Source organism: Oncorhynchus nerka, linkage group LG4 (assembly GCF_034236695.1).
Source record: "Oncorhynchus nerka isolate Pitt River linkage group LG4, Oner_Uvic_2.0, whole genome shotgun sequence".
Lineage (NCBI taxonomy): Eukaryota > Metazoa > Chordata > Actinopteri > Salmoniformes > Salmonidae > Oncorhynchus > Oncorhynchus nerka.
Genome location: NC_088399.1, coordinates 59,302,811 through 59,327,634, shown reverse-complemented (window position 1 = coordinate 59,327,634; position 24,824 = coordinate 59,302,811). Strand labels below are relative to the sequence as shown.

At 42.3% G+C, this 24,824-nt stretch overlaps 2 protein-coding genes across 2 annotated transcripts in view; one reads left to right on the top strand and one right to left on the bottom strand.

Moving 5' to 3' along the window:
• Positions 1–3,444: 3,444 nt before the first annotated feature.
• Positions 3,445–13,028, top strand: LOC115128287 (E3 ubiquitin-protein ligase RNF5-like). The gene is made up of 6 exons (XM_029657998.2): positions 3,445–3,902; positions 6,343–6,361; positions 7,051–7,163; positions 7,254–7,308; positions 7,633–7,744; positions 7,818–13,028. The coding sequence occupies exons 1-6, from the start codon at positions 3,694–3,696 to the stop codon at positions 7,922–7,924; spliced, it is 615 nt and encodes a 204-aa protein (XP_029513858.1). The 5' UTR covers positions 3,445–3,693; the 3' UTR covers positions 7,925–13,028.
• Positions 12,311–24,824, bottom strand: part of LOC115128286 (choline transporter-like protein 4) — a 51,548-nt gene continuing 39,034 nt past the window's right edge. The window contains exons 9-22 of the mRNA XM_029657996.2: positions 20,416–20,499; positions 19,539–19,651; positions 18,179–18,301; positions 17,932–18,031; positions 17,693–17,785; positions 17,451–17,553; positions 16,999–17,261; positions 16,034–16,128; positions 15,843–15,946; positions 15,623–15,696; positions 15,391–15,461; positions 15,136–15,230; positions 14,967–15,051; positions 12,311–14,827 (exon numbers count right to left, since the gene is read on the bottom strand). Coding sequence (XP_029513856.2) covers positions 14,709–14,827; positions 14,967–15,051; positions 15,136–15,230; positions 15,391–15,461; positions 15,623–15,696; positions 15,843–15,946; positions 16,034–16,128; positions 16,999–17,261; positions 17,451–17,553; positions 17,693–17,785; positions 17,932–18,031; positions 18,179–18,301; positions 19,539–19,651; positions 20,416–20,499 — 1,522 coding nt within the window. The 3' untranslated portion in view covers positions 12,311–14,708. The remainder of the gene's footprint in view (positions 14,828–14,966; positions 15,052–15,135; positions 15,231–15,390; positions 15,462–15,622; positions 15,697–15,842; positions 15,947–16,033; positions 16,129–16,998; positions 17,262–17,450; positions 17,554–17,692; positions 17,786–17,931; positions 18,032–18,178; positions 18,302–19,538; positions 19,652–20,415; positions 20,500–24,824) is intronic.

Genomic DNA, 24,824 nt, shown 5'->3' with positions numbered 1-24,824 from the left:
GACTGATCAGAGATGCAGCCAAGAGGCCCATGATCACTCTGGAGGAACTGCAGTGATCTACAGCTGAGGTGGGAGACTCTGTCCATAGGACAACAATCAGTCGTATATTGCACAAATCAGGCCTTTATGGAAGAGTGGCAAGAAGAAAGCCATTTCTTAAAGATATCCATAAAAAGTGTTGTTTAAAGTTTGCCACAAGCCACCTGGGAGACACACCAAACATGTGGAAGAAGGTGCTCTGGTCAGATGAAACCAAAATTGAACTTTTTGGCAACAATGCAAAACGTTATGTTTGGCGTAAAAGCAACACAGCTCATCACCCTGAACACACCATCCCCACTGTCAAACATGGTGGTGGCAGCATCATGGTTTGGGCCTGCTTTTCTTCAGCAGGGACAGGGAAGATGGTTAAAATTGATGGGAAGATGGATGGAGCCAAATACAGGACCATTCTGGAAGAAAACCTGATGGAGTCTGCAAAAGACCTGAGACTGGGACGGAGATTTGTCTTCCAACAAGACAATGATCCAAAACATAAAGCAACATCTACAATGGAATGGTTCAAAAATAAACATATCCAGGTGTTAGAGTGGCCAAGTCAAAGTCCAGACCTGAATCCAATGGAGAATCTGTGGAAAGAACTGAAAACTGCTGTTCACAAATGCTCTCCATCCAACCTCACTGAGCTCGAGCTGTTTTGCAAGGAGGAATGGGAAAGAATTTCAGTCTCTCAATGTGCAAAACTGTGCAAAAAAAATAGAGACATACCCCAAGCGACTTACAGCTGTAATCGCAGCAAAAGGTGGCGCTACAAAGTATTAATTTAAGGGGGCTGAATAATTTTGCACGCCCAATTTTTCAGTTTTTGATTTGTTAAAAAAGTTTGAAATATCCAATAAATGTCGTTCCACTTCATGATTGTGTCCCACTTGTTGTTGATTCTTCACAAAAAAATACAGTTTTATATCTTTATGTTTGAAGCCTGAAATGTGGCAAAAGGTCGCAAAGTTCAAGGGGGCCGAATACTTTCGCAAAGCACTGTAAAGTAACAAGCCGAGCTGGCCTACAAGTTTCATAGTCCCTCCACTTTATGCTAATAACCATATCCCCTCGGCTTTACTCCACCATTGTTTCCAAATCAAAGTTATTTCCTCTAGGCGGGGTTTCACCTTCCTAGTTCCTTGGATCAATTATATTGATGACGCACCTATACATTATTTCCAGAAAATAATAAGTACAGATTACTATAGGCAATTATAAGATTGCTACATGCCATTATCGGACTATAATATTACTACGGGCCATTCTAGGATTAAGTACAGATAACTATAGGCCATTATAGAATTATACCAATAAATACACTTAATCCCAGGATTACACATAGGGCCTTTGCTTACTCCCTTTAGTGCTATTTAGTCTTTTAACAAGAAACACATTCTCTTAACAGAAAACACCCATAGCTTTAATATTGCAGATAGATTGTAGCTTCCATCAATGTAATTGTCTGCATCACTTCCAATCCCCCATATATTTTTTTGCAAATATAAATATATATATACATACATACATATCTTTAAAAATATATATATATTTCCTTTATTACCCAACCACCCTACCCCCAATTGGAGCAAACTAGTGAACAACAACGCTTAGGCCTGTATTTCCAGCTTATACATGCTATATACATTTTATGGACACAGTCTATTTTACAATAGTTTTATTTGGTTTGTTTTTAAGTCTTGTCCTTCCTCCACCCTCAACCTCTCCCATACATGTATGATGTCCCTCCGGTTTGATTTCTATTTGCTATATCTTTCAAACAGTTCGCTTTCAAAAAAGTTCTTAACCTATATACGTATTACGGGCACAGCATGTTTTATATGAGTTATCTTGTTGTTATTAGTCGTTATTAGTCCCAACCTTCACCTGTTAACACCATCCATATTGGATTTCTATTTGCCATATATTTTTCAACTGTGCTGTGATGTTTCACAAAAGTTCTGAACCTTTCTATTCTCATTCTTTTTACAGATTGTAAATTGAAAATGTAATTTTTTGCTAAAATAATTATTATATTATTGATCGATTGACTATGACTTTTTAGATCGCCCAGTAGTGCTATCTGCAGGGTTAACTGCAGGTAAATATTGCAATTCTTCAGCCATTCCTGGACCTGTGACCAAAACAAAGCTACATGTGGACTGTACCAAAACAAAACAAATGAAGTTGTCCGACTTACTGTCGGTGCATATGTAGGCTACTTCCCCCGACTTTCGTCTACAGTCGGCTACTTTCTCCTTACCACTGAAACGCGCCAGTGTCTTTCTCCCGCTTCTCAAGTACTGAGGTCCCGCAATTGTGTGGGAAGTACCTGGGCTAGTTGGTGCTTTCAAGACAACTGAGATCTCGAAAAAAAACGAGGTCAAATCATGACGTCAGTGATTTTCAGGCCGAAAAGTCAAAGCTCGAGAAAGATGCACAAGACTCAGACTCGTCCTCTGGCTCCAAAACATTAAGTACAACTCTAGTGGTAGTTAAACTGTAGATCTCGTCTGTAGCTGTAGGCTATTCCATCTAGTCACAAACTTTAAAGGTCATGAACAGTGAAAATCATGTTTTTCATGAAATTGGATGATATTTGGACGAAACCAGATTAAAGTATGATGATCAAAGTATGAAGAATACTGTTGCTTCTACATTTTTTAAAGTTTGATCATAAAGTTACTGGTCCTCTCCATGTTAAACATTTGGATACATTTTTAAGAGTAAAGGGTGACATCACCCTAACTCTCATTTTAATACACCAATGGTAACATGATGATATTCTCTTACCTAATTTTAATAAGTACTGTCTTGAAACCTTGAAACATCGGAGAAGGTGTGTTTGCAAAAAAATGGATGTAGGGTGTCGGCAAATATAATAAAACGTTTACACTATTCATCTATGGCAAAGATACTGATATATTTCTCCTTTCTAGGGGCTCCCAAGAGGCGTCACTGCAGTACCTTGTTCGAATCCAGGCTGCATCGCATCCGGCCGTGAATGGGAGTCCCACAGGGCGGCACAATTGGCCCAGCGTCGTCCGAGTTTGGCCTGTGTAGACCGTCATTGTAAATAAGAATTTGTTCTTAACTGACTTGCCTAGTTAAATAAAATAAAAATGTGTCTGGCTAGCTAGGTCTTCAACCAGCAAGGACCAAACGGGAAAGGGGGTCGTTTATAACAATAATGCAGTTGGTATGTCAACACATCAGTCAGCACTTCTGTGAATCGCATCACAAGAGACATGCCAAATGGGAGATTTGCAATTTCAATGTTGTGTGAGTTGCTTTGTGTATTAATGCAACACTGCTCACTGCATCATTCACATAGGCGTTTCATAGGGTTGCCAGTCATCAATATAAGCCCACTCACCCACTCAGCCTGTTTTTAAAACTTTCTGGTAGTTAGCCACGGGAGAAAAAGCACGTTTTCTTATATTTTTAGCATTTCTATCCCCCCACAATATTATAGGTGATATTTCAGTCACAAACGTCTATTTTACATGGGAATCCGAATGACTGATCAGGACCTTTAAACTCCTCCCAGTTGTTTATTTTTTTTACGGAAACGGGCGGGGTGGTGCACAGGTACGGTGAAATCTCGAAGCTAGCTCTCGTCTGGCGGAGTTATTACTTTTTCAGTAAACAATTATGGCGGCCGCGGATCCCTGGTCCTCGAGTGACGGCGGGCCTGCAAGCAGAGGAGGGTTCCCGGATGGTGAGAACAGCAACGAGCGAGATGGCCCGGGAGGAAGCGGCGGAGAGACAGAACGCAAGCCAGATCGGGCCACATTCGAATGCAACATTTGTTTGGACACAGCAAGGGACGCTGTCATCAGTTTGTGCGGGCACTTGTTCTGGTACGAGGCGGGGATCCTTTTGATCAATCGTCGAGTAGGGAATGTTATATGCTGCTAGCAGCTTGCTTACATACCTAGTCATCTGGCATTGCCTTGTTTATCTTTTCTAACAAATTCCAGCTAGCCAGTTTCTCTACGATAACAAGCTGGTGGTTTGTTGGTTCACACCCATACTTCGATGACAAATGCATACACAAGGCTTATTTTTTATATAGTTAAATGTTAGCTAGCTAGAAAGCAAGATGGCTAACTTGGAGGTCTAGTTAATAGCGAACGTTAATCATGAATGAGTGTTGTTGGTCGGCTGAGCTTCATACATTAGCCAACCCGTCGAAATAAAGTGGATTTGACAATGGTGTATGCTCATCACCTCATGCCTTTACAAAAATGTTCGCACATTTTATTAATATTAATTCAATGTACAGTTTGTTACATTTGATGTTTTTTTGTGTGATATGAAAGTAGAGTGTTTTATGTTTCTAGAACATTACCGCAATTGAGAATCGATTCACTTTTAGATGGAGTATTTAGCTGTTTTGGCTTCCAGAATTTATTCGCTTTTCTGAGGGCCAGTCTCTTTATCTTACGTTCCACTCCTTGCCATCGGCACATGACATGGAGTACACGGAGTGGATTAGCTAAAGAGACTAGTACCCAGGCTACCAATTCGCCGCTAAACAGAATATGTAACGTCATTGGTCTATAAGGAGTAACGTTAGGCTTTTTTAGTCCATTATTGGAAGTTGCTTAGCCATCAGCATCTTGCCAAAATCATTCTTATGGAATTTGATTCATGTCCCATTCCAGCTTCACCTGTGCTACACCAACATTGTATCAATCTGACGTTTGCAATGTAACAGTGAATGCCTCTCTGGTACACACCTGGTTGCTGCATGGAACTCAAGTCAGTGTTTGAGTTTCTGCGTTGGGTGTATAAATAGCTATTAGACACTGCGCAATGGATAACTTTGGTGACTCACACTAAACAATCATTGATTTTTACTAAGCACGTGTCATCACTGGTTTAGATTTTCCCAATATTGCCACCTGAATCATGTATTACAAACGGCAGGCGTTGACCTTCAAATTTCTGCAAAGTTGTTGGCTACAGTTGCATTGTTTGTAATGTAAACATGCATGCATTGACTCATTCGTGTGGAGTTCAGTTACATCTCCGGGGTTAAGAGTGGGATTGGTGTCAGAGGCACTGTCACTATAGAGGAGTAAGAATAGACTGTCCTCGACAGAAAAAACTCCAGTTCAGATGATGAATGAGACTTGATGGAACACATATTACTGAACTGAAAAATATAACTAGATATTTTATGTATACTGAACAAAATATAAACGCAACAATTTCAATGATTTTACTGAGTTAGTTCATATAAGGAAATCAGTCGATTTAAATCAATTCATTATGCTCTAATCTATGGATTTCAAATGACTGGGCAGGGGTGCAGCCGTGGGTGTTTCTGGGAGGACATAGGCCCACCAACTGGGGAGCCTAGCCCAGCCAATCAGAATGAGTTTTTCCCCACAAAAGGGTTTTATTCCAGCCAGAAATACTCCTCAGTTTCATCAGCTGTCGGGTTGACTAGTCTCAGACGATCCTGCAGGTGAAGAAGCCAGAAGTGGAGGTCCTGGGCTGGCGTGGTTACACGTGGTCTGCGGTTGTGAGACCGATTGGACGTACTTCCAAATTCTTTAAAATAATGTTGGAGGCAATTTATGGTAGAGAAATGAACATTTGATTCTCTGACAACTCTGGTGGACAGTCTTACATGCCAATTGCACGCTCCCTCAACTTGAGACATCTGTGGCGTTGTGTGACATAACTGCAATTTTTAGAGTGGCCTTTTATTTTCCCCAGCACAAGGTGCACATGTGTAATGATCATGCTTTTTAAAATCAGCTTCTTGATATGCCACACCTGTGCCGTGTTACTGTACATGTACCATCCTTCTCTTCCACAATGCATTATTCTGGCCAGCAGCGAGGTGAGACTGTGCTAACGAGCGATGACCAATGGAGCTAATTAACATTAGCGATGGGGAGCCCGGATGATTTTAATCACTCACATCGTTAAGGTCAGAACAGGGTAACCAGATGCATCCTGTAGGTGGGGGGGCCTACTGGAAAATAAGGTGAATATGGATTCCAAAATCTAGCACACTAACTAGGCCTATGGGAGAGTTTCAATTGCATACTCCTTGTGTCTTCTCTCCTCACCACCTTCTCAAAAACCATTGGTCAGAGGGGCAGGACCTCAGCTTTCTCATCCAATGGGTTTTGAGAAGGAGGCGAGTATGCAATTGAGAATCTCTGTGTATCAATTCAGACTCGATGAAGTAGGCTGCTAGGAGGTTGCTCCAAATGTCACCATGTTTCTAGGTGACGCCATTCATAATACCCACACTAATCTTTCTCCTCTCTTTCACAGCTGGCCCTGCCTTCATCAAGTAAGTATGCCATTTTAAAGGTGTTGTCTTTAGTTTCACAGTGGTGGTAAATATTAGGCTACACTTTTTCTACTGGTTGAAACCAGCTCCAGGTCCGATGACATGACCTGAGACCACCTTGGTCAGTCAGTTGACTCAGTGCAGCTTAAAGTTGATAATGTTCTCAAGCTCCCATTCATTACACCAGTGTTTTATGTGAACCCCCTTTTTGTCTTTGCGGTGCTTTAGATTATAGCACTAGCTGTAACGTACATTTCACCATGCATAGTATTGCATATTCTTCTCCTTTGAGAATCAATGTTTTTCGTTCATTAGTTACTGCGCTAACTCTGTTAGAATAGTGTCAACATTACTTCAGTGCCTTGTGTTCCCAGCTGTTTGTATTTGACACTGTTTTGTGCTATATTGCACAACTCTCTTATATTACCGACACAAAGTGCATGGTATAATGTGGGGGGTTTTCTCCCCCAATTTGTTTTTTTTTAAATAAATATTTCTACTACAGTATATTGACTCATAACATAACACATACATAACACAGAACAGCACGTAGATCTACCCTGTGTGTGGCACGTTGCAGTAAGTCAGTGCAAGCCAATAGACTGACGGAATTGAACAGACGGTACGGTATGGCGTCTGTCTCACCTGTCATATGATCTCTCTTTCTCTCCCTCCTCGGTCTGTGTCAGTGGTTGGAGACGCGACCCAGCCAACAGCAGTGTCCTGTGTGTAAAGCAGGCATCAGCAGAGAGAAAGTCATCCCCCTCTATGGCAGAGGGAGCTCCAGCCAAGAGGACCCCAGGTACACTGTGTGGTTTTTGTCTGTGTGTCATTATTTGTGAATGTGTGACACTGAGAAACTGCATTGGTTAACTGGTGTTTCGTCCTCCAGGTTGAAAACCCCGCCTCGTCCTCCGGGACAGAGAACAGAGCCAGAGAGCAGAGGGGTGAGTCTTCCTCTCCTCTTCATCGCTTAGATTTTAATTGATGTTTAAAGGGATACTTCTGTATTTTATCATTCTAGCAGATACTCAGAGACTTCCAGTCATTGCACTGACGCTAGATAGCATTGGCTTTCAAAACTACATCTAACGTCCTTCATACTGGACAAAGAGACATAAAAATGGTATCCAAGAGTTCATCGGACTCTGGGGAAATAGATACAGGGCCTCATTGCCAAAATCCCGAAGTATCCTTTTAATATGTTTATTTTCTGTGTTTACTCTATTTGTAATGAGAGACCACTATTCCTTTCTGTCCTCTTCTTGCAGCCCTTCCAGGGGTTCGGGGACAATGGCTTCCACATGTCCTTTGGGATCGGTGCTTTCCCTTTCGGCTTCTTCACCACAGTCTTCAACACCAATGACCCCTACCACAGAGCAGGTACACACACACAACCATCCATTTATTCCTTAGCTGTTGACTAGTCATTGCAATGTTATCACTGTTCCCCCAGACGCATATGCAGCCGATCACCAAGGCAACGGCAACGGCAACAACTGGCAGGACTCTCTCTTCCTGTTCGTGGCCATATTCTTCTTCTTCTGGCTGCTGAGCGTGTAAGGGAGAGGGAGGGAAAGGAAAGGTGCTCACACTCATACACACATCAAAACACCAGAAATTACCCACTTACTCAATAGTGGCTGAGTGTCTGTGGGTTTATGCTCTTCCTTTGTACGTGATTGATGGATTAAGGTCACTAATTAGGAAATAACTCCCCACACCTGCTGTCTAGGTCTTTATTTAAAGGAAAAAACACAAACCCGAAGACACCAGGCCCTCCATGAAATATTTGACACCTCTGCTTTAGACTATAGATGGGTGGTGGTGGGATGACTGGCAGTTCTCTTAGCAAGAGATATATAGTTCAGGAAACACAAACCAGTCAAAGATTTGTGTATCCAAATTATTTACGAGATTCACTTGGATAGGGAGAGTACACAGACACCACTCTGGTGGTGGATGATACCCAAGCGTGAGGGTGAGTAAAACGAAGACACTATCGCCCTCTTTCTGTGGAATTTGTACATAAATGCACACACACACAGGGGTGGGGGCTGGCTGACTTTTTTTTAGGGATGGGACTAGTGGATAGTCAAAATTAAATGATTGGAATGATTTAATAGTAAATTAGGGGATGATCTAAGTAATTTTACTGCACCACAAAACCTATGTAACATGTGGTTAACGTAGAACTATTTAGACAAAATGGAATTACTTGTTTTTGCCCCTTGAAGGAATTTCAGGTTTAATTCCCCAAATATTAGAGCTTGTTTGAGTTGTAAGGGAGGGTGAGAATGGGATTTACCTGATAACATCGATGTTTTTCTTTAATCACTATAGCCACTTTTTTTCCAAGCCAAAGAGTAACGTATCACTGTCAAGTACAATTTGAAGAAAATGTATTTGGATATTCCTGTTTACAATTTAACAGATTTAATAATTTGTCCGTAGATTTACGAACCAAATTTATGAATATTCTTTAGACTAGTGTACAGATGGATACACTAACAACTTTATATATAATCTTAACAAACTGCCATTGCACTGTGAAGTCATATAGAGAAGACAGACCTAATAATGTGGATTAGAGCTACAGTGTATTCAGGCCCCTTCACCTTTTCCACAATTTGTTAGCCTTGTTCTAAAATATTCAATTATTTTTCTCAATCTACAGTCCTGGCCAAATGTTTTGAGAATGACACAATTATTAATTTTCAAAGTTTACTGTTTTCTTTAGATATTTTTTGTCAGATGTTACTATGGAATACTGAAGTATAATTACAAGCATTTCATAAGTGTCAAAGGCTTTTATTGACAATTATATGAAGTTGATGCAAAGAGTCAATATTTGCAGTGTTGACCCTTTTCCAAACCTCTGAAATCCGCCCTGGCATGCTATCAATTAACTTCTGGGCCACATCCTGACTGATGGCAGCCCATTCTTGCATAATCAATGCGTGGGGTTTTGTTTGTCCACCCGCCTCTTGATGATTGACCACAACTTCTAAATGGGATTAAGGTCTGGGGAGTTTCCTGGCCATGGACCCAAAATATCATATGTTTTGTTACCCAAGCCACTTAGTTATCACTTCTGCATTATGACAAGGTGCTCCATCATGCTGGAAAAGGCATTGTTCGTCACTAAACTGTTCCTGGATGGTTGGGGGAAATTGCTCTCGGAGGATGGGATGGTACCATTCTTTATTCATGGCTGTGTTCTTAGGCAAAATTGTGAGTGAGCCCACTCCCTTGGCTGAGAAGCAACCCCACACATGAATGGTCTCAGGATGTTTTACTTTTGGCATGACACAGGACAGATGGTAGCGCTCACCTTGTTTTCTCCGGACAAGCTTTTTTCAGGATGCCCAAAAAAAAATCGGAAAGGGGATTCAGAGAAAATTACTTTACCCCAGTCCTCAGCAGTCCAATCCCTGTACCTTTTGCAGAATATCAGTCTGTCCCTGATTTTTTTCCCTGGAGAGAAGTGGCTTCTTTACTGCCCTTCTTGACACCAGGCCATCCTCCAAAAGTCTTCGCCTCACTGTGCGTGCAGATGCACTCACACCTGCCTGCTGCCATTCCTTAGCAAGCTCTGCACTGGTGGTGCCCCGATCCCGCAGCTGAATCAACTTTAGGAGACGGTCCTGGCGCTTGCTGGACTTTCTTGGGCACCCTGAAGCCTTCTTCACAACAATTGAACCACTCTCCTTGAAGTTCTTCATGATCCGATAAATGGTTGATTTAGGTGCAATCTTACTGGCAGCAATATTCTTGCCTGTGAAGCACTTTTTGTGCAAAGCAATGAGGACGGCACGTGTTTCCTTGCAGGTAACCATGATTGACAGAGGAAGAACAATGATTCCAAGCACCACCTTCCTTTTGAAGCTTCCAGTCTGTTATTCAAACTCAATCAGCATGACAAAGTGATCTCCAGCCTTGTCCTCGTCAACACTCACACCTGTGTTAACGAGAGAATCACTGACATGATGTCAGCTGGTCCTTTTGTGGCAGGGCTGAAATGCAGTGGAAAAGTTTTTGGGGGATGCTGTTTATTTGCATTGCAATTCATCTGATCACTCTTCATAACATTCTGGAGGATATGCAAATTGCCATCATGCAGACTGAAAATTAATGTCATTCTCAAAAGTTTTGGCCACTACTGTACACACATTACTCCATAATGACAAAGCAAAAACATTTTAGAAATGTTTGCAAATTTATTAAAGAAAAAAAGTATTACATTTACATAAGTATTCAGACCCTTTACTCAGTAGTTTGTTGAAGCACCATGGAATATTTGACACCTCTTGTGTTTTGTCCATCATATTAAAGGGATACTTCGAGTGTTCTTGGGTATGACGCTACAAGCTTGGCACACCTGTATTTGGGGATTCTTCTCTGCAGATCCTTTCAAGATCCAGGTTGGATGGGGCGCATCGCTGCACAGCTATTTTCTGGTCTCCAGAATTGCTCGATCAGGCTCAAGTCAGGGTTCTGGCTGGGCAACTCAAGGACATTCAGAGACTTGTCCCAAAGCCAGTCCTGCATTGTCTTGGCTTTGTGCTTAGGGTTGTTGGCCTGTTGTAAGGTGATCCTTTGCCCCAGTCGGAGGTCCTGAGCGCTCTGGAGCAGGTTTTCATCAAGGATCTCTGTACTTTGCTCTGTTCATCTTTCCCTCGATCCTGACCAGTATCTCGGTCCCTGATGCTGAAAAATATTACCACAGCATGATGCTGCCACCACCATGCTTCACCGTAGGGATGGTGCAAGGTTTCCTCCAGACATGTCGCTTGGCATTCAGGCCAGAGAGTTCAATCTTGGTTTCATCAGACCAGAGAATCTTGTTTCTCATGGTCGGTCTGAGGTGCCTTTTTGGCAAACTCCAAACGGGCTGTCCTGTGCCTTTTTCTGAGGAGTGGCTTCCGTCTGGCCACTCTACCATAAAGGCCTGATTGGTTGAGTGCTGCAAGGATGGGAGACCCTTCCAGAAGGACAACCATCTGCACAGAGGAACTCGGGAGCTCTGTCGGTGACCATCGGGTTCTTGGTCTCCTCCCTGACCAAGGCCCTTCTCGCCCCATTGCTTAGTTTGGTGACAAGCTCTAGGAAGAGTCTTGGTGGTTCCAAACTTCCATTTAAGAATGATGAAGGCCACTGTGTTCTTGAGGACCTTCAATGCTGCAGACATGTTTTGGTACCCTTCACCAGATCTGTGCCTCGACACAATCCTGTTTCGGCGCTCCACGGGCAATTCCTTCAACCTCTTGACTTTGTTTTTGCTCTGACATGTACTGTCAACTGTGGGACCTTTTTATATAGACAGATGTGTGCCTTTCCAAATCATGTCCAATCAATTGAATTTACCACAGGTGGACTCCAATCAAGTTGTAGAAACAAAGGATGATCAATGATTAGAGTCTCATAGCAAAGGGTTTGAATACGTTTTTTGGTTTTATTGAATACAGTTGCCAAAATTTCTAAACCTGTTTTTGCTTTGTCATGGGTTATTGTGTGTAGATGAGGAAAATGTAATTTTTTATCAATTTTAGAATAAGGCTGTAACAAAATGTGGAAAAGGGGAAGGGGTCTGAATATTTTCCAAATGCACTGTATAGTGGATATAATCATATGATTTAAGAGTTCTTTATCATATAGGTTAAGACAAACTATTGTATAGAGTCATGAGGATAGTGTATGGGAAGGCTGGAGTGGGCAATATTGTGTACAGTTGTGCTTTGTGGAGAATTGGCCACATATGAGCAAATTTGTAACATTTAAATCTACAAAGCAAAATGAGCTGAACACACAGGATCATTCAATGTGGATTAAGTGTTCTGAAAAACTGGCCCTGGGGGTTTTGTTGCTGGGCACTGTGCTGCACAGGAAAAGATGACAGCAGGGTCACGTTCATTAAAAAAACATTTTGCAACGTGTTTTTTGGACAAATTCAGACCGTTTCCGTTTTGTGCCTACTGAACACGGCCCAGGTGCAGAAGTTAATACAGTGTTTGCCAGAGCCTTTTTGACTCAAGTCAGAATGAGTATTTGTCATTATCTGCAGCCAAGAAAATAACATGCGGTGAGAAACAAACTGTTCCCAATGTGACATGGACTATTATCATATTTCTATTGCAATGAGTGTTTCTCTTGATTGTGTTTGTATCGGTCTGTGTATACATTTGTATATATGAATATTGTAAATGCTGTTTTTTCCTTTTTCTGAACGACCAGCCATGGGATTGAGACAAATGTGAGAGACCTCGGGTTTAACCAGGCAACCTGACATGTGGCGGAGTCCCCCTCTTCCACTAGTGAAAGACAAGTTACTCTTTTGTACCATTCAGTGAGCATTGTACAACTACCCATTTAATTATGATAAACTCCTGTGAAGTATATGAAATGGGCTCAAGAGTCCAAGAACTCTGTAGCACCTTACTAAACAACACCAGCCATGCAAGGGGTTGAGGAAAGGAAGGGCACAAGTTGTCATTTCTTGCATATCACTGTCTGATCAAGCTAAGCATTTGTATTAGGAGTTTATTTTTGAAATGACATTTGTATTGAGTCTTGTGCAAGACAACAGTGAGACATTGTGCAAAACCAAATGGTCACAGCAGGAAAACAATTTCCAAAGCTCTGTCTGAATAAATAGTTGTTTAATACATTTAATGTGGCCGGTGTTGTCTGTTTATGAAATGTCCAAATATGCTGAATTGTTAAAGGCAATGGGTGAGGCAGAGATGGGATTCATTCAACCACAAAGAACACTAGATCCATGTCAAGAATAAAATAATTACTCAGCTTCATTGTAACCTAAATTAGCTGGATCAGGTGTAGCCCATCTAGTAATATGATTGCAGTCGAGATGATCATATGGTTGCACAGGTTGTTTACCCCCAACTGTTCTAGTAGCATTACAGCAATGTAATGCTACTAGAATTTGGCTCAACAGTAGAGGCACTTGCTCTTGTACTGGACTGTTGAATGATCACGTGATTAGTCTCTCCTTTAGTAGATCACATGATTGCTGACTCCCACATGCATTCCCTCTCTGGGTCTCAGGAGACAAGATGTTGAGGAATGTAGTGAGATTATGACATATTGGGTAGTACAGTATGTGAGGTAAATGAACATTGATACTTGACAACTGAAAGTACTCTGTGTTGAGTGCATGCAGCCAAATGGATGGATGTGCTCACTCTAGACTGAATTTGATTTGTTCCAGGGTCCATACTTAATAACAAGAGAAATATAGGGGACTAGACGTAATATAGTAAACTTACATCCGGGACACTTAAATTAGTATGATATATTATATTTGTTATGGTTACATAAGACAGAAGGTTACTTAAGGCAAAAATAGGGTGGGTGGGCGTATAACGTGAACGTCTAGCAAACCAAAGGTTGCGTGTTCGAATTTCATTACGGACAAGTAACATTTTAGCTAATTAGCATGTTAGCTAACCCTTTAACCTAACCTTATCCACTAGAGATAGCTGACGTTAGCATTAGCCACCTAAACATTAGCACCAACAAATTGGAATTCGTAACATATTGTACATTTTTCAACATCTACTAATTGGATGTAAGCGAGCCACAAATAAACACATACCATTCACTAAATGGAGTGTCTCGGATTTACGTACAGAATAATAGGAAATGCTCAGATCACGTTGAGACACCTCATACCTGACTTGCTATTAGTTCTGCTAAACAGAGCTGTGTCTTCAGCTCCCATGTACAAGGGGCTGCAGCCTGCAAGTGTCTCAAGAGTTTCAGAATATTTCAGAAGGTCACATGCACCACTGATTCAAGCTGTGTGAAATAAACCAGAGGTATATTCCTGTAGAGCAAGGCAAAAAATTGTAATAGTTAGATAAAAATTTAAAAAAAATATCTACAATATTACATATAAAAAAAAAAAGACCTTAAACTGAAACAATATACAGAATACTGAGGATCATTAAAAAAAAGTATTTAAAACAGTTATGGCGGTGATTTCTGTATCTAATAAATCATTTGCTCACTTGAGAAAAAGGTATATTTTTTAAAAACAAATAAGCACTGGGAGAGAATAAACATTTGGTTTTGGTTAGAGTAATAAAAAGCCCTAGTTTTGGTAAATTAAAATTGTTAGCAGTAGCTGGAATTTAAGAAAATATCTAATCACACTTATAAGCGTGGACACATGTTATCTCAAGTTGAAAGTACATTATGGGTCAACTTTGACATGTCAGAAGGAGAGAAGGCTGAAAGATCTGAAAGGAAAAACATGTCATTTATAGGATGTTTCTAGGATATTGAAAGTAACTGTGGTTCTAATTCGTCTAAAGGCACTACTTCATCAATCCTTTCCTTTGCCATTTTTAGGTCCCCTGTTCTTTTTATTGAGGATTTTCATCAGGTTCTTGGACATGTAATATGGCTTCTGCATCGTTCCATCATGTCGCTCCAAGTCCTCCACTGTGAGAAAGGGAGAGAAAATCAACAGGCATGTTGGGGAAAAAAATGTTGTGCAATGAAGCAAGATATGTAACAATGTAATGCATGAGTGTTCAGTATTTGATACAGTAATATTTGTTGCTGGAGGTGCTCTACTCACAGAAGCAGAGGAAAAGTGTGTCCACACACATGCTGTACACACTGAAGAATCCATGAGCAATGAGGTATGCTCCCACCACAACCACCTGTTACCACAAAGACATACACACCACTGTCAATTTCTTTCTCTAACACACATTTAATTACCTGTATATATGACTGTCACTTACAATAATGGGCATCCAGTAATAGTTGAGCATTTCAGTATGGAAATTGCTGCCTGGTAGTCTTATTCTGCCAGAGAAGAAAAAGAAGGCCAGGACACCTGAGAAGAGAAGAGTAGAGTAGAGTAGAGGATTGGTTAAATATTAGATTAATTTAGACCGGTTATTCAATCACTTCTGGACTGTAAAATGCACCAAAGGAGCTCCCATTCATTCAGAACTACCACCAATGATAACACAATAATTATGTTGTCCTCTTACCTACTCCTCCCACCACTAGCATCTTCCCAAAGAACAGCAGCAGGTCCGTCACTTTATCTAGCACCACCACCCTGAGTGGAGATGCACAGTCAGGAAAACACGTCCCCACCACTCAGCTTTGGTTCCACAGCAGTCAATCAAATCCATGCAAAATGTTCTTATGTAAGAGGGAAAAAAACATGTCTACACCTTCCCACAGGCATACCAACCATTACTAGAGCACATACTGTACCTGACAATGTTCCTCATTAGAAGCATGAATGCGTTTTTAGCGGAGACACAGAAGTTTTTTCCATATACGGCAATCTGTGGGAAAAAAAGAGGAGTGTGTATTAGACATTGCCTACCAGAAATATTCTACACTGGGGAACTGAGGGAGCAAGATTGACTGCCAGGGACTTTGAGTTAACAGGTATTAGTGATGATGTTATGGTGACGTAGTGGAGACTGACCATGATGTAGGCGTTTCTATTGAGGAACTTTATGAACTTCTCCAAACACCAGAAGCAACACTTCAGACAGCACATGAGGAACCGAGAACAGGGGTTTTGAGCCGCTAGAGAGAAAAGACACATGCATACATACATAATAGATTGATAATAATAACAGTTTAAGGGAAGTCCAAGGCGGCCTCCAGCCTTACCTCTGGTCTTGTGGTCCAGGTACTCCAGGATGATCCGGATTATCTGGATGAGGGTGAGGATCAGAGCACCAAATGCCAGGGAGCCAACATGGTATCTAAGAGACACAAGAAAGAAAAAAGACATAGGGGGAGAGATTGAGTTAATTGGAAATGGAAAGCAAAATACAACATTTGATTCTGGCTCAGATTATAGAGTGTACAAAATATTAGGAACACCTGTTCTTTCCATGACAGACTGACCAGGTGAATCCAGGTAAAAGCTTTGATAATAAGGGATTATTGATGTCACTTGTTAAATCCACTTCAAATCAGTGTAGATGAAGTGGAGGAGACAGGTTAAATAAGCATTTGTAAGCCTTGAAACATGGATTGTGTACGTCCGCCGTTCAGAGTGTGAATGTGGAAGACAAAATATTTAAATGCCTTTGAACGCGGTATGGTAGTAGGTGCCAGGCACACCGGTTTGAGTGTGTCAAAAAGTGGTTAGAGCGTTGGGCCAGTAACCGAAAGGTTGCTGGATCGAATCCCCGAGCTGACAAGGTAAACATCTGTTGTTCTGCCCCTGAACAAGGCAGTTAACCCATTGTTCCCCAGTAGGCCATCATTGTAAATAACAATTTGTTCTTAACTGACTTGCCTAGTTAAATAAAGGTTAAATAAAAAGAACTGCAACGATCAACAGTTTCCCGTGTGTATCAAAAATGGTCCACCACCCAAAAGGACATCCAGCCAACTTGGAGCATTGGAGTTAACATGGGCCAGCATCCCTGTGGAACACTGACAGGTTGTAGAGTCCATGCACTGACAAAGTGAGGCTGTTCTGAGGACAAAAGGGGGTGCAACTCAATATTATGAAGGTGTTTATAATGTTTGTACACTCAGTATATGGTCTGTGGACACTAGTGGCCAGGCAAGGAAAGGCACCACCACACCCCTACTGTTGAAGCGTTGGTCTACTCCCTTACCGTATTGTGCGGATGAAGGCCTGGGACAGCGGGAAGGTGGGGATGTCCGAGGGCTTGTTTAAGGACCAGTAGTAGGAGGCGAAGGCCCCGGACAGACTGCACTGGCCCATGGCGATGACAAAGTTGACGCACCACAGGAAGGCCACCACGTTGTAGATCTGCAGGTTGAACAGGTTTCTCTGCAGCAGGCCCTCGTTGTTGTACTTGATGAAGATGCAGCGCACCGATCGGCACCACGAGTAGTCTGTAGAGTTGTAGAATGTCTGAGGGAAAGATAAGGGGGAGAGATGAAAGGATGAGATATGAATAGAGAGATGGAAAGGGGTCAAACCTTTTTTTTCTTCTCCCTTTTAAGTAGACGGCTGAACTAAGTAGACACATTTTCTGTGTATTTCTGAGTTGGGCTTTCTGCATGTATCTCTATGGGGTCAAAGTTAATCAGGGACACTTACCTGTGGGTCACAGGTCTCATTGCCGCTGATTTGACCACAGTTATCCTGAGTAGAGTTGAGAGCCACCACTTTGTACACTGGAATACCTGAAGTGGCCAGATACCTAAACAACCTCTGTTAAGTGGGTCAACCATACTGTGGAGTCTTTGTAGATGCGGAAAACAGATACAAAACAGACCTTTTGTCATAAAACTATAATAGGCACTGTAAATACCCACAAATATTTAAATGACAGAGGATACAGAGCAGTGATGCCCCAATAGGTCACACACACCACCAAGAGAACAAAGGTGATGAGAGGGTAGAACAGCGTAGACATCATGTGACTGACAGCCCTGTGATAGAGAACGACAGTTACAGGACGTGTGCTGAAAAGTTAGGTTGTATCGCAATATTGGTAGAATATTTGTCACAAAACATGGTTGTGTGTAAGTATGGGCCAGTATGTGTAATCCTGGCTCATATATCTAACATGACTCACTTGCTGGACTCCTGGATGAGAGCGATGGCGATGAGGATTCTGGTCCGCAGAAAGATCAAGGTCAGGAGAAGAATGCCTTCTACTACAGACAGGATTATCACTGAGCGATAAAGAGAGAGAGAAAGATGTAGGGTGGAAGTAGATGGGTCAACAATGGTACAAAGTTGTCATCAGAAAAGAATGTCTGTCAGTCTGTGTACAGAAGAAAACAGAGACATAAAATGAGCATGTGTAATATCAGACTCACAGAAGGCCAGCCAGGTCTCCTTGACATGAAGGTAGACCTTGAAGTCGGTGGTGAAGCCTATGTCAGTGATGGAGACAGCCGACTTTCTGTAGTTGTCGTACTCCCACCAGCAGTGATATATGCCTACAGATAGTCAGGCAGAGTGCGAGGGAGAAAAAAAAATGCTTTAACCACCCTGAAAAGTCCATGTTCTTAAACCAATGTGAACTACATACACTATATATACACAAAAGTATGATGACACAACTTCATATTAGTGGATTCAGTTTTTCAGCCCCATTCATTGCTGGCAGGTGTATAAAATTGAGCACACAACCATGCAGTCTCCATAGACAAACATTGGCAATAGAATGGCCTTTCGAGGACCAACGACGGCTCAGACGTGAAGTGGTAGTCCACACAAGCTCACAGAACGAGACCGCCGCGTGCTGAAGTGCATAGCATGCAAAAATAGTCTGTCCTCGGTTGTAACACTCACTACCGAGTTCCAAACAGCCTCTGGAAGCAACATCAGCACAATAACTGTTTGTCGGGAGATTTATGAAATGGGTTTCCACAGCCGAGTAGCCGCACACAAGCCTAAGATCACCATGTGCAATGCCAAGCGTAGGCTGGAGTGGTGTAAAGCTCGCCGCCATTGGACTCTGGAGTGATAGATCACACTATACCATCTGGCAGCCCGACGGGCGAATCTGGGTTTGGCAGATGCCTGGAGAACGCTACCTGCCCCAATACATAGTGCCAACTGTAAAGTTTAGTGGAGAAGGAATAATAGTCTGGGTCTGTTATTCATGGTTCCGGCTAGGCCCCTTAGTTCCAGTGAAGGGAAATCTTAACGCTAGAGCATTCAATGACATTCTGTTCTTCCAACTTTGTGGCAACAGTTTGGGGAACATCTTTTCCTATTTCAGCATGACAATGCCCCCGTGCACAAAGCAAGGTCCATACAGAAATGGTTTGTCGAGATCGGTGTGGAAGAACTTGACTGGCCTGCACAGAGCCATGACCTCAACCCTATCGAACACCTTTGGGATGAATCGGAACACCGACTGCGAGCCAGGCCTAATTGCCCAACATCAGTGCCCGACCTCACTAATGCTGTTGTGGCTGAATGGAAGTAAGTCCCTGCATTAATGTTCCAACTTCTAGTGGAAAGCCTTCCCAGAAGAGGGGAGGCTGTTTTGGCAGCAAAGGGGGGGGACCAACTCCACATTAATGCCCATGATTTTGGAATGAGATTTTCAAAGAGCAGGTGTCCACATACTTTTGGTCATGTGTGTTTAGACCTACTAGAGAGAGTACACGACATACATGCTAGTAGACATATTATTACCACACCTGTTATTATCAATGGACTTACCATAGGCACCTACTGCCAACACTCCAAATATAAGGACCCAGACCATAACAGGGGCAATAAACCGCAACAGAAGGAGGAACAGAAAACTGACCACCATGGCTATGACCAGTGCACTGACGGAGGAGAGGAGAGAGGAACACAGCAGGGCAAGAGAGTGGATTGGAAGAGCGGAGAGAGAATAAAGTTAAAAGGAGGTGGAGGAGAACAAAAATTTGAAAGAGACATTTCTGGTCATTATTAAAATATAAGGCCGGTGTCACAGATGAAGGATTATTACATAATTGACTTGTAAATATGATTTGTAAATATGTATCAAGCCACCGGATATACATGTCAAAGCCATGTATATAAAGATATGGGTCTGATACAGGTGAAACACATACTTTGACACCTACAGGTTTGTCCAGTTTTATAAGCACTTAAGCATTAGGGCTGTGACGATACCAGTATCGCAATATTATTTTCTTGGCAAAAATGAAAACACGAAGCAGCCCAAGCTCGTCGGTCCTTTAAAAACCGGCTGTATGTAAAATATTGTTTGCTGTAGCTTGAAAAATATATAAAATCTGACTAGATGACATGTTTGTTTCCAACATTAGGGCAGTTTCCTAAAGTGAAATCCGCTTCGTGTTTTGTTTCCTTGAAGTAATACTGGTATCGTCCCAGCCCCAATAAGCATTTCTTATCAATGTTTGCTGCAGAAAGAAGCTCTCTCATATTTAATAAGTTAAATAAATTAAGTGTAACATGAAATATAGCGCGACCATGCAAACTTCTCTGGTTTCTCCTGATCTAATACCACAGCACACTGGAAATTGTGCATTGACAAGTAACTGGCAGTAGGGGGTGGTCTGATGAGAGGTGAAAATGAACTCACGCTATGATCCACTGCCATGACGACGCAAAGTCCTCAAAGATTCTCACTCCAATCTCCTTGGCATTGAAGCCGTTTACTATGTCACTACAAGACACACAGGGAAAAGACATGTTAATGCTAGTAATTACTGACAATGTCTTTGAAACAAAACAGCAAAGAGTCCTACAGGATAAATTAAGATAAAAGCAGAGACGATTTAGAAATAGAGAAGGAGATACAAGGAACAAAGAAAGAAATGTGAAGTTTGTTTTGTAATAGTACATTCCTGAATTGGTGGCATTTACAGAGCTCAATAGAAAGAGAGGGTAACATTAGAAGCTTTCTTTGACTGCTGGTATTCAGTAGCAGTAAGTGTATTGATTACTACAGCACATTGAGGGATAATTTGAGAGGTTGTACAACAGCTCACTGACAGTTCCTTGGGTTGTTTGTGTATAAAATACTAACTATTACACCTGTTTATGTGTCAAAGGATGAACATAAAAGTCTAAGCCTAGTCATCTAGTTGTCTTATTCCTAGTTTATTACATTTAAAAAATGACCACTCAGGTCTGGACATACCCGTAATTACAAAACACAAACAGGTTTAGAATTGTTTACTCATTTATATCTACAAAAACTGAAATATCACATTTACATAAGTATTCAGACCCTTTACTCAGTACTTTGTTGTGTACTTGTCCCGAAGCCACTCCTGCATTGTCTTGGCTGTGTGCTTTGGGTTGTTGTTATGTTGGAAGCTGAACCTTCGCCCCAGTCTGAGGTCGTGAGCGCTCTGGAGCAGGTTTTCATCAAGGATATCTCTGTACTTTGCTCCGTTCATCTTTACCTCAATCCTGACTAGTCTCCCTGCCACTGAAAAACATCCCCACAGCATGAGGTTGCCACCACCATGCTTCACCGTAGGGATGGTGCCAGGTTTCCTCTAGATGTGACGCTTGGCATTCAGGCTAAAAAGTTCAATCTTGGTTACATCAGACAAGAGAATCTTGTTTCTCATGGTCTGAGAGTCTTTAGGTGCCTTTTGGAAAACTCCAAGCGGGCAGTCATGTGCCTTTTACTGAGGAGTGGATTCCGTCTGGCCACTCTACCATAAAGGCCTGATTGGTAGGGTGTTGCAGAGATGGTTGTAATTCTGGAAGGTTCTCCCATCTCCACAGAGGAACTCTGGAGCTCTTTCAGAGTGACCATCGGGCTCTGGTCACCTCCCTGACCAAGGCCCTTCTCCCCCGATTGCTCAGTTTGCCAGGGCGACCAGCCTTAGGAAGAGTCTTTGTGGTTCCTAACTTCTCATACTTAAGAATGATCGAGGCAACTGTGTTATTGAGGACCTTCAATGCTGCAGACATTTTTTAGTACCCATCCCCAGATCTTTGCCTCGACACAATCCTGTCTCGGAGTTCTACAGAAAATTCCTTCAGAAAATTCCTTCAACGTCATGGCTTGGTTTTTGCTCTGACATGCACAGTCAACTGTGGAAACTTATATTGACAGTTGTGTGCCTTTCCAAATCGTGTTCAATTAATTTAATTTACCACAGGTGGACTCCAATCAAGTTATAGAAACATGATCAATGGAAATAGGATGCACCTGAGCTAAGTTTCTTCAAGTGCAGTAAATAAGGTATGTGTTCTGTATTTTTTTAAATAAATTTGGAAAACATAAACTTTTCGCTTTGCCATTATGGGGTATTGTGTGTAGGTTGCTGAGAATGTTGTTTTTTAATCCATTTTCGATTACGCCTGTAACATAACAATATGTGGAAAAAGTAAAATGGTCTGAAGACTTTCTGAAGGCACTGTATATACAGTACCAGTCAAAAGTTTGACACCTACTCAAGGGTTTTTCTTTATTTAGACTATTTTCTACATTGTAGAATAATACTACAGACATCAAAACTATGAAATAACACATTGTATCAAGTAGTAACCAAAAAAATCAAAATATATTTAACATTTGAGATTCTTCAAAGTAGCCACCCTTTGCCTTGACAGCTTTGCACACTCTTGGCATTCTCTCAACCAGCCTCACGAGGTAGTCACCTGGAATGCATTTCAATTAACAGTTAAAAGTTAATTTGTGGAATTTCTTTCCTTCTTAATGCATTTGAGTCAATCAGTTGTGTTGTGACAAGGTAGGGGTGGTATACAGAAGATAGCCATATTTGGTAGAAGACCAAGTCCAAATTATGGCAAGAACAGCTCAAATAAGCAAAGAGAAATGATGGTCCACCGTTACCTTAAGACATTGAAGGTCAGTCAATCTGGAAAATTTCAAGAACTTTGAACATTTCTTCAAGTGCAGTCACAACAGCTGGTCCACGAAATCTAAGTATCTAGATTTTGCTCACCTGAAGTAGAGTATATTATGATAAATTGCAGGCCACACTACTTGCCTAGAGAGTTCTCAGCTATACTTTTCGTGGCTGTTTTATTTACCACCACAGACAGATGCCGGCACTAAGACCACACTCAGCCAGATGGATATGGAAATAAGCAAACAGGAAACCACTCACCCAGAGGCGGCGCTCCTTAAGGTCTAGTGGCCAGAGACTAATGCAGGGAAACTTAAATCAGTTCTACCAAATCTCTATCAACATGTTAAATGTGCAACCAGAGAGAAAAAAATTCTAGATCACCTGTACTCCACACACAGAGATGCGTACAGAGCTCTCCGTCGCCCTCCATTTGGTAAATCCGACCACAACTCTATCCTCCTGATTCCTGCTTACAAGCCCAAATTAAAGCAGGAAGCACCAGTGACTCGGTCTATAAAAAAAAATGGTCAGATGAAGCAGATGCTAAACTACAGGACTGTTTTGCTATCACAGACTGGAACATGTTCTGTGATTCTTCCGATGACATTGAGGAATACACCACATCAGTCACTGGCTTTATCAATAAGTGCATTGAGGACGTCGTCCCCACAGTGACTGTACGTACATACCCCAACCAGAAGCCATCGATTACAGGCAACATTCGCACTGAGCTAAAGAGTAGAGCTGCCGCTTTCAAGGTGCGGGACTCTAACCCGGAAGCTTACAAGAAATCCCGCTACACACTGCGACGAACCATCAAACAGGCAAAGCGTCAATACAGGTCTAAGATTGAGTCATACTACACCGGCTCCGACGCTCGTCGGATGTGGCAGGGCTTGCAAACTATTACAGACTACAAAGGGAAGCACAGCCGAGAGCTGCCCAGTGACACGAGCCTACCAGACAAGCTAAATCACTTCTATGCTCACTTCGAGGCAAGCAACACTGATGCATGCATGAGAGCATCAGCTGTTCCCCGGATGACTGTGTGATCACGCTCTCTGTAGCCGACGTGAGTAAGACCTTGAAACAGGTCAACATTCACAAGGCTACGGAGCCAGATGGATTACCAGAATGTGTGCTCCGGGCATGTGCTGACCAACTGGCAGGGGTCTTCACTGACATGTTCAACATGTCCCTGATTGAGTCTAATACCAACATGCTTCAAGCAGACCACCATAGTTCCTGTGCCCAAGAACACAAAGGCAACCTGCCTAAATGACTACAGACCCGTGGCACTCACATCCGTAGTCATGAAGTGCTTTGAAAGGCTGGTAATGGCTCACATCAACACCATTATCCCAGAAACCCTAGACCCACTCCAATTTGCATACCGCCCAAATAGATCCACAGATGATGCAATCTCTATTGCACTCCACACTGCCCTTTCCCACCTGGACAAAAGGAACACCTATGTGAGAATGCTATTCATTGACTACAGCTCAGCGTTCAACACCATAGTACCCTCAAAGCTCATCACTAAGCTAAGGAACCTGGGACTAAACACCTACAACTGGATCCTGGACTTCCTGACGGGCCACCCCCAGGTGGTGAGGGTAGGTAGCAACACATCTGCCACGCTGATCCTCAACACTGGAGCTCCCCAGGGGTGCGTGCGCAGTCCCCTCCTATACTCCCTGTTCACCCACGACTGCATGTTCAGGCATGACTCCAACACCATCATTAAGTTTGCTGACGACAACAGTGGTAGGCCTGATCACCGACAACAAGACAGCCTATAGGGAGGTGGTCAGAGACCTGGCCGGGTGGTGCCAGAATAACAACCTATCCCTCAACGTAACCAAGACTAAGGAGATGATTGCGGACTACAGGAAAAGGCGCACCGAGCACGTCCCCATTCTCATCGACTGGGCTGTAGTGGAGCAGGTTGAGAGCTTCAAATTCCTTGGTGTCCACATCCACAACAAACTAGATTGGTCCAAACACACCAAGACAGTCGTGAAGAGGGCATGACAAAGCCTATTCCCCCTCAGGAAACTAAAAAGATTTGGCATCACTGCCTGGTACGGCAATTGCTCGGACTCCGACAGCAAGGCACTTCAGAGGGCAGTGCGTACGGCCCAGTACATCA